Source organism: Rhinolophus ferrumequinum, chromosome 6, assembly GCF_004115265.2.
Source record: "Rhinolophus ferrumequinum isolate MPI-CBG mRhiFer1 chromosome 6, mRhiFer1_v1.p, whole genome shotgun sequence".
NCBI classification, from domain to species: domain Eukaryota; kingdom Metazoa; phylum Chordata; class Mammalia; order Chiroptera; family Rhinolophidae; genus Rhinolophus; species Rhinolophus ferrumequinum.
This window is the reverse complement of record NC_046289.1, coordinates 41898861-41909464: the sequence shown is the minus strand read 5'-3', so window position 1 is coordinate 41909464 and position 10604 is coordinate 41898861. Positions and strand designations below refer to the sequence as shown.

General features: G+C 36.8%; 1 protein-coding gene across 2 annotated transcripts in view; it reads right to left on the bottom strand.

Annotated features, from left to right (window-relative positions):
• Positions 1-4503: 4503 nt before the first annotated feature.
• Positions 4504-10604, bottom strand: part of L2HGDH (L-2-hydroxyglutarate dehydrogenase) — a 38439-nt gene continuing 32338 nt past the window's right edge. Inside the window, exons 10-11 of one of the 2 annotated variants that reach the window (XM_033107146.1) lie at positions 6359-6570; positions 4504-5503 (exon numbers count right to left, since the gene is read on the bottom strand). In XM_033107146.1, coding sequence (XP_032963037.1) covers positions 6375-6570 — 196 coding nt within the window. In that variant the 3' untranslated portion in view covers positions 4504-5503; positions 6359-6374. The remainder of the gene's footprint in view (positions 5504-6358; positions 6571-10604) is intronic. The other variant, XM_033107147.1, reaches the window with a different exon arrangement.

Below are 10604 nucleotides of genomic sequence, written 5' to 3'. Positions count from 1 at the left end.
CAGGCGGCTCCTCCTCCTTTGTCTGGGTTCGCAGCCCCTCGCGGGTACGGCTGGCCTCGCCCTCGCCCTGACTCCCGCTACGGCGGCGGCGGGCGGAGAGCGGCGGCGGCGGCGGCGGCTCTTCTCCTCATCGCCTCATCCCCGCCCTCCCAACAGGCAACGCCGCCCGGCCCGGCCTGCCCGAGTCACCTCCAGAGGACCCTGGGGACCGACCGGGCGTGCGCGTTGGGCGAGCAAGCCGCACTCTGGCGCACACAGTGCTGGCGACCGTCGCCGCCCCTTCAGCAACCGCTCACAGCTCCCCAGGGCCGCCGCCGAGCTCTGGGTCCCAACAGTCGCGGCTCGGCCCGCCCTCTCGGCCCGGCGCTCATTACCCCGGGTCGCGGGCGAAGCCCAACACGGAGCATGCGTGCTGCGAAGCCGGCACAGGCGCCGGCTCGGCGCGGGGGCGCGGGGACGCGGGGGCCCGGCCGTGGGAGTCTCTCTCCCGGGCACTTGCTGGGAGCTCGTTCCAGACAACTACCTAATTTACTACGTTTCACACAGACTCTCCCTTCTCTCCATCTTCCCAAGACAATCCTGACTCGGTGCCACTCCTCGAGTGCCAGGACTTAAGTCGTGGGAAGCCGTATAGGGATGTGGCGAGAAAGGGGCATTCGGGCTTGACACGATATTTAACGTATTTGTGTTCTACGTGGTTATACTATAAATAGGAGATAGTAACTATTTCATAGAATGGTATGTGGACTGAAGGAGGCGAGGCGTGGAAAGCCCTTACCACACAGTAGGGTCAGAAAAGGAAGATGACAAGGACGTTAATGAAGCTTGAACTTAAAGGTCCTTCACTTGCACGGTCCCCTATGTGTTCACAACATCATATCGTTTTTGTAAGACTTTCGAAAGGTATTTTTGAATTGTTTTCTTAATGGTGTCCTTCAAATTGTGTAGGTGTCAGGTCCCCAAAAACCTGAATCCACACTTGGGGCCCAGCCATACTCAACAACCACCCAAAAAAGATCTCCAGACTGGAAGCTTTCCTGAGTTGGAGACAGAGACTCTGAAAACTTTATGCTAATTTCATCCCACCAAAGATGCTGAGCACATAAATTACAATAGCGTGAGCTACCAGCAGTGAGGAAAGGAAAGGAAGAACATGGTGCAAAAAAATGTGCCTCACTTCAGTTCCAGGATCAGTAGCTGAGCAATTATCCTCCCTTATAACACGCACCATTTTGTCATTTGGATAAGATCAGAATGACAGAATTAGAGTTGGAAAATTTAAGAGATCATTTTTCTAATCCAAGTATCTAGTGAATCAAGAATGTCTCCTAATGGCAACATCCACATTCCCATACACTAGGGATAAAAAGTAGGACAGTGAAATGCATGTATTTCTCCAATTAATCTTTCAATAAGTGAGGGCAACGACTTTGGTTTAGATAATCTTTACTTTTCTCTCCTGTTTCTGAACTCCAACCATAAACTACTAAGGTGGCCAACTACTAGACTGTGATTGTATTTTCTTATAGGAGAATAAAATTGTTAGTGGGAAGTTTCATTCTTGGCCAAAGATATTGGAAGCCTTTTCTAGGCCAACTCTGGCTTGAAGACACATTTTGTTTAGCCAAGGCTGTATTTAAATTTTTTAAATTGTTGTTAACATTTTAAAATCAAGAGATTTCACATATCTGTATTTCCAGCTTCTCTTGACAAAGATCTGGCAACACTGGGCCCTGCTGCATTCCTACAAGGGAATAATCAGCAGGCGGTGGGTAGAGGCTGCCCTCTTTAGAAAAGTATGCCATCCCATTTCCAGTTGGCTATATTCCCCACCTGGCACTCTTCACCGTTTTATGTAACCTGCCTAGTCTCTACAGGCATCTGAGTTGTGATCTCTGGGCTAGGCAAACAGAAATGTGATCCACGTGCTTGTGGAGGATAATCCAAAAATGACACCAGTAAAAAGTTTCCAAACAGACAAATGGGCCATCTAGAAAAAAATGTTGGATCCATACCTTCCACACACTACATTAGGATAAATTCCAGATGTCAAAGATTTAAATGTAAAAAAAAACTATAGAATAATTTGTTTATAACTTGAGTACAAAATACCTTTCTACTATGATATAAAATCTAGAAGATTGATATTCTATTTTTAAAAATATATGGCAAGGGCTGGCCTGGTGGCTCAGATGGTTGGAGCTCTGTGCTCCTAACTCCAAAGGCTGCCAGTTCGATTCCCACATGGGCCAGTGGGCTCTCAACCACAAGGCTGCCAGTTCAACTCCTCGAGTCCTGCAAAGGATGGTGGGCTCTGCAACTAAGTTTGAACACAGCAGCTTGAGCTGAGCTGCCGCTGAGCTCCCAGATGGCTCAGTTGGTTGGAGCAAGTCCTCTCAAGTACAAGGTTGCCGGTTCAACTCCAAGGGATGGTGGGCTGCGCCCCCTGCAACTAGCAACAGCAACTGAACCTGGAGCTGAGCTGCGCCCTCCACAACTAAGATTGTAAAGGACAACAACTTGACTTGGAAAAAAGTCCTGGAAGTACACACTGTTTCCCTGTAAAGTCTGGTTCCCCCTCCCCAATAAAATCTTTAATAAAAAAAAAATATGGCAAAAACAAAAAACACCACAAGCTAAGCCAAAGGCAAATGACAAACTGGAAAAAAAATTATTTGCAACTCATTTCCTAAAGAGTTAATATCCCTAATATCTTAAGAGTTCCTACAAATTAATAAGACTAAGACTCAGAAAAAAAGGATAAAGGACATGAAAAGACAGTCACAGAAAAGGAAATATCTCTTAAACATATTAAATATGCTCAACTTTAACTCGTGTTATGCAAAATGCAAATTTAAATTATACTGTTATCATTTTCAACTATTTGAATTACACACATCAAAACGTTGGATTATACACTATGTTGGTGAGAGAATGGAGAAACAGGTACTCCAATATATTATTGGTGAGAGCGTAAATTGGTTCAACCTCTATCAAAAACAACTTGACAATATATATGAAAGTTGCAAAGGCACATTGCCTTTGATCCAGTAAATTCTAGGAATATGTCCTAGGTATACTTGCTCAAATGTGAAATGACTTAGCACAAGGTTATTCATTGCAGTAGTTTGTTACAGCAAAAACAAAACAAAAAAACCCTAGAAATAAACAATTTAAATAATCATCAGTAGGAATAAGGGACTGGCTCAACAAATAATAGTACATCCATAGAATGGACCTATAAAGTCATTTAAAAAGAACCATGCCACCATGTTGTGTTCAGGTCTCTCGAACTTGAACATTCTCAAAGATACACTACAAAGTGAAAAGAGCAGGATGTATAATATAGTATTTAGAGCATTCTACCATTTGTGTAAAAAAAAAATGGAAGGCAGTATTTTATTACATATATAGTATCTCTGCAAAGCTGCAGAAGGTAGTGACAATTCTTGTTGCCTCAGGGATGACTGGTTGTACCTTTTTGTGACATTTAAATTTTAAACCATATGAATGTTGTACTTATTCTGAACATTAAAAGCCATTTTTTAAATGAAAAATTTCTAACCTCATTATAAGCACCTGCTTCAAGTGTTAAAAATGGAAATATTAAACACACTGATACTGTACGAGGAAGGGCCTATGATATATAACAAAAAGCTCAATCAAATTTGAGTTAAAATTAATATGCTATCATAGTAATACTTTGATAGTAATTTTGTCTTTTTAGAATTTAGAATTCTAAATTTTGGGAGATAACTTGAATGACCCAAGCACATCTCAAATTTTAAAAGGCAGTTAAAATTTTACCGCTAATATTCTCCCACTGAAAACATTTTAGAGAAGGACTTACTCAACATTTCTCCCATTTACTCTCTACTTCCTCAATTTCTTTAAAGCTACAAGTGCTGCCAGTCAGTAGCAAACCAAAGCAACACCACAGGAAACAATAAACGTTGTTGTCACTCACTTTCATGGTTCGTTGATGTAGCTAACTTTGGTTCTTATAGTCCACCTACCAGAAAGAAGTTGGGGCAGGTACTCAGGTCATTTGCCCTGTAATGGGAGGCCCATGCCCAGATGACAGACCCCCTATAAAAGATAGCATACCAAAAATGTTTTCCCTAGAACTGTAAGTTTTAAAGAAATTCCAAAAGATTTATTTATTAGACTCCCCTCACCCTGAAAAGCAGTGTGTTTATATGTTATATACCTTCTGCTACGGAAAAGAAATAATGTTCCTTGGTGCTCTGGGGTATGATGACGACACTGAGGTCAGCCAGATATTGCCACCACTACCAGATGGAAAGCCATTTTTGTAAGTGGGGAAGAGCTCCAATTATTACCCAAAATCTCAAATTACTCTATGTCATTTTTATACACAAACACAGATTTTTTTTAAAGATTGGCTGCTATCTAAAGCCTTGATAGTTCAAGTTTTACACCCCAAAACTCTATTTGAATCAGTTTTTATGAAACTAAAAATTATGTTCACAACACCAAGGCTCATCAAAATATTTTTAATAGTAATATACATTTTCTTCTCTCAGAAATACACAAAACTTAAAAAACTTATATCAGTATTACACAACAAAACCCTATTGACATAAAATACAAAATGTTTTACAAACAGAATAACCTACACATTCAAAACACTTGCAATAATTTTTTCACTTGTATTTTTTGGGGGGTATAGTACAGACCCACATAGAATGAGGGTTGCTTTAATTAAGACAATTATTTTTGTAATTTCAGTCTTTCACAGCTTAGTGCATATATAATCTTACTGTTGATGAAATAGAGAATTGTAATATTTTCCATCTCTTAGTAATCTTGTAATGGAACAGAAAAATATCCTGTGTCACATTTCTTGGAGGAATCAGCTGTTATGAAGAACCATTAGGGCTTGTTTCTTCTGTGAATGGTTTCTGAAGGCTTTCAAAATGCTCACCCAAGTTTTGAATAATTGCCTAGTCTATTTACTTGGGATATGTTACTTCTTGAACATGAGCTGATGATGTGTTGCCTTTCCAATTAGTGGATGAGGTAGCTCACTCAATGTAATCACCGAGGCTTGAAGTGAAAAGGAAGAAAACAGAAAAATGTTTCCTATCAACCAAAATGCATATCCTTCTAACTCATCCATCACACTGCTTTGGAGTGATAAGAGGAAAGAAAAAATGAAGAGTGGAAGATTAATCCTGACAAGAGTATACAGGAGGGAATGGATGAAAATGTCTCATCTAAATAGTGGTTCTGTAATAAAAGTTTCCCCTCTCAGTAGGCTGCCATATTTTCATTTATATTTCTATTTTCCAACTTTCTGAATTGCAAGAATATTTTCAACAGATTCCATACACTTAGATACAGTATGGCACTGGCCAGCAATTTCAAATACTCATGAAGTACACGTGAACATAAGGCACTTTTGCGGTTACAGTGAACGCCTCAAAGTTAGGTATTTTCCAAAAGTGAAGAAATATCCTCATAAAAGTTTGTAGGATCCCTGTAAAACCAAGTAGGCATGAATCATTAAGTAATCTTGGCCAACATTTGAGAAACTTGGTGTAACTGAAGAACAGAGACATAAGAGGTAAACAATTTTTTATATTATAGAGTTCTGTATATCAGTGCCAGGATTCTAAAATTGCTCTCATAAAAACCTATCAATTCTAAGTTCTTTTATTTTCTCAACCACAGAAAACTGACGAGTTGGCAACAACCATTCATAGTGTACTGCTGTTTAGATTTAGCGACAATACCACACCAAGTCTATATAAAGAGGCTGTGAATAAAAAGGCTTTGAGTTTCTCTGCAAAGTTAGTTCTTAAAAATATTATAGCTAAGATAGAATTTTATTCAAACTACTTAAAAATGTGAAACTTCATGTATTTTTTAATGAAGAATTTTAAATTCCCAAATACAAATACTGTTGTTCGAAATAATGTGAGCTTTTCTATGATTCTTCAAAATTAAAAGGTTTGCGATCTACAGTATATTTTCTTGTCTATGAGAGACAAAAAAGCTTAGATATTATAAAGCCAAAAAGTTAAGGGAATAAGCAATTTTTTATGCCATCATTCCCCCAAACTGTAAAAGAGTCAAATCTCTAGACCATGGCTGGTGAGACCAGGTCATTAACAAAGTCAGGGATTCAGGACAGACACAACTGCACCTTTCCCCTTTGTTCACAAAGTATAAGAACATGGACTTTCAAAAAAAAATATTATTTCTATGTTGCACCATTTTAACAATTCAGTGGTTATTTAAATGAAATATCTAAAAATGATATTTTCAAACCTGTTTTTCTTAAAATTAAAGAATGCTTCATGTTGCTGAATGTGGAGATTAAAATGCATACCTAGCTCCTTTCACTATTAGAATTTAAATCTTTGTTGCACTTCATCTGCAATCATTCCAGAAATTGCAAGGGAAGACGTAGCAGCAGGGGAAGGTGCATTTCTCACATGAAGAATGCGATTTCCAATTACTCCAACTCCTCCATCAAATACGAAATCTTCTATCAGATTTCCATCTCTATCCAGGGCTTGGGCTCTTACTCCAGCTGGACCTCTGCAAAACCAAGAGTGGCAGTCAACTGACTGGAACATAGGACACTTTACAAGTCAGTAGTCTCAAAGTATTCTTAAAGCAATAAAGTCTTTATTCTTCTAAATGCCCAATCATGAGAAATCCAACAGGTTTGTGTTTAGGCAAAGGCTGTCAGTTGTAGCCAGTAAAACTTACATCCTCAACCTAGAGCGTAATACCTGCCACATAGCAGTGCCAATAAATGCTTATCAATGAATATACAAATGGGTAAGCTAGGTATAAATATCTGCTCTTTCCCAAAGTAACAAATAAATCTGTATTTAATTAGAATAGATGTATTTTTTATTTAAATTTATAAAATGAACTTATTATAAAATCAATGGGAATAATAAAGCTCTTCTGGTTAATACAAAGCAATGAAAGCAGGATTTTCATGTTACAGAATTGTATTTGTGTGTGTGTGTATGTGTGTGTGTGTTTTGTTTTGATTACACTCTATTAAAATTTACGGAGAAAAATATTTTCAAGTGGCAGCAAGTTCATGTTTTGTAGTTTTTTTTAATTTTTAATAGTTTAGCCTTGACTATCAGGATAACGTTCAATTAACTAAAGAGATGACAGGAAAAGCATAAAAATGAATTAACTTGGCAGCGTGTTAATATGTAAGAGCCTTTACTACTAAAAGTTATGTTTTGTAACACTTGAGTTTACAAATGAGATTTAAAAAATTTTTTTAAATAGTTTAAAATTTTACAGATGGAATTTGAATAAAATATTTTTGGAATCCAAAAGCACCTTCATTGGAACTATTCAAGAAAACCCAATTTGAAAATAGCTGCCTTATACACACCACTGGGACTCAAGAAATCAGGCAACAATATTAAATATTTTTATTGATTCTGGGCCAGTGCAGATACACACTTGAGGAAGATACAAAGAACAATATGAGAGCACTGCCCTCTGAGACCTTAGCCTGGCTGAGAAGAGATAATGATAGTAATAGCTATTATTTGCCAACTGCTTATTCTGTGCTAGGAATTCTCTCATTTAATCCTCACAACTCTAAGTGGCTGATATAGTTTATATTTAACAGCAAAGAAACACAGAGTGATTAAGTAACTTGCCTGAAGTTACACAGCAATACTCTTCATTTCTAGAAAGGTAAATAAGGATTACAACAAGGGTGAAAGGTTCTATAATAAAGCTGAGTAATCTGCTCTACAGACTCATGCAGGGAATTTGGACAAGAGATTTTTGAGCCGTAAGGATTTCTGAGTAAGATCAGATATAACAGAACACAACAAGGTAGAATGGGACTGAAGCTGAACTTTCTTAGAGTAAGGATACATAACAGTGTATCAGTCAGTGTGTGGTCCATTTTGTACATTCTGTATTTGTAGCTTATCTCAATTCATCAAAACAGCATTTCTCCCTTTTTCTTGTACAATGTGCTGCTTCTGTTGAGAGTATCTCTATGGGTTTCTTATCCCTCTCCTTTTATCTGGCAGAAGGCCAACATATAGAGGACACACAGTGGCTTGACCACTGATGTTGAGTGTTCAAAGTAAAACTATACAGTGGCTTGACCATCCACTGATGTTGAGTGTTCAAAGTAAAACTTCTCTTTCTACAGAAGTTTAGTTAGCACATTCCCATTACTCCTTCTAAAACAAATAGAAGTTAATACTGATTAACTACAGTTAAAATGTGTCTGTTTATTTTGCTTACAAACACCAATTATGTTTTCAATTTCCCTATATTCCTGCCAAAGTGTTCCAGACCTATAGTCCAAAGTGTAAAAAAAAATATACAATGTTAATTTTTTCCAAGGATCTCACTTTAGTTCAAACTAAAGTAACTATTTAATATGACATGTTTAAACTATCAAACTCTTCATATTCGCTACTTAGCACTTAATGCAAATTCAGGGTTTTTCTTTGCATTTTTACCTATAGGCATCCCCCCTCAGAATACCTCAGTTTGAGATGAGTATTATAATTTGAAATTTCAGGTAAGATTAACCATAAATGTCTTGCGGACCAGGACAGCATCTTGTACAACACCTCTTCTTCACCTCCATGTCTAGATTTGTGCCTTGTACATAGTAAGGCCAGACACTTTTAATTTTTTAACTTCTGATTTTTAAAAATTCCATTTTAATAGTCAAAAGAACAAATGATTCAGCAAATTTAATATTTATGAAGTCAGCTACATTTAATTGTTTAGTGCTATTTGTAGCCAATGTATTTTACTATATTTGAAGCTAAATTTAATGGGAATGTACATCCTAGACCCTTAAGTATGTCCAGAAACAACAGCTGAATATCTAACTAATGGCATTAATTCATTTGAGAAGCATTTTTATTTATTATTTTACTGTTCTGCGGCAGGCATTATCCTGTGGGCTGGGAAACAGCTATGACCCGCTATACCTGACACCTTTGGCCAGGTCCAAATAGGTCAATTTAGTATTTTATAAAACTCACCATAGGATCTACTGTTAATCTAAAAGTAGAAGTTCACATGAGCATATTTAAATTGGAAATGGTGGAATGGGGAAAGTAAACAAATCATCTTATTTCCAAACAACAAGGAAGGGTATTTTGGCTACTAATCTTCAACTTAACTGGATTTTGACAAGATTTTTCTATATTCAATTTTTGAATTTTGTTGAGAATTTGGTTTTGGGTTTAGGACATTGTCAGCTTTTGTAAATGTTTTCTAAGGACTTGAATAACACAAGTATCCTGTAATGGGGTGGAGGAGTTCTATAAATCCATTAAATCAAGTGCTATTCAAATGTTAGATATTTTATCTGCTTGATCTCTTCTATCAATAGTCATGTCTTAAAATCACCCACCACAATTATGGATTTATTGATTTCTGCTTGCAGTTATATCAGTTTTTGTTCTCTGTATTTCATATTATATGCAACAAGTTTATGGTGACCCTCTTTATTTCTAATAATAATTTTTCCCTTACAGTGTATTTTACCTGAAATGAATCCAGTTCTCATCTTTCTTCTAATAAGCATCTGTCTAGCACATAAATGGATTTTTTGAATTTAACCTGACAATCTCCATCTTAACTATTAAGTATATTTACATTTATTGTAATTATTGATATGTTTGACTTCTACCATGTCATTGTATGCTATTTAATTTGATTTTTTGGGGGTTTTCCCATCTCCTTTCCTGACTTACTGAGTTTTCTATTAATATATTCTTCTTTCATCTTTTACCTGATTTAAGGGTTATATAACGTTTCAATTCTTGTAGTTAATTTTATTTATTCAGATGGGACTCACTGTGCATCCTGAATTTTATGTCTTTTTTCCTCTGAAACTTCCATGAGATGTAGGCTGGAATCTTCTAATTTTTTAGTCCATGTCTTTTAATTTCCACATGATGCATCTTTGTCTTATAACATTTTAAATTTTTCAGATTTAACTTTCAATTTACTGATTTTCTCTTAAGGTCTAAGCAGCTAACTTAGTCATTTGAGTTTTAAAATTTAAGAACTATATTATTCATTTTTAGAAATTAGTGTATTTCCAAATTTGCCTAGGGTTTTTTTTTCTTTGCCTTATTCTTTTTCATGTTTTCCACTCCTGTTTGTTTTCAATTCACTAGAGCATATTTACTTTACGGTTTCTAAAATTACTCTTACCCAAAATTGTGAGGGATCTAATTCTGGTATTTATTTTATCTGCTTACTCTCACTTATGCTGCTCTGTAACTCTTGATGGTGAGTTTCTGTTCAGCAGGGAATACTGCAAGGATTGTGTTGAGGTTTTGTTCCTCCACACAGAGGTTTTACATTTGCTTCTATCAGGTGCTCCAGGGGTATTACCATCCTGGGAACACTTTTTTTTTTCATGGAATTTTTTAACATGTACAAAATAAAACAAATAGTATATCAAACTCCCATGTATGTATTACCAAGTTTCAATAATAAGCAAAACACAGCCAATCTTGTTTCATCTAAATACCAACTCACTGTCCACCTCTCTCCACTGGATTATTTTAGAGCAAATCCCAGATGGCATATCATTT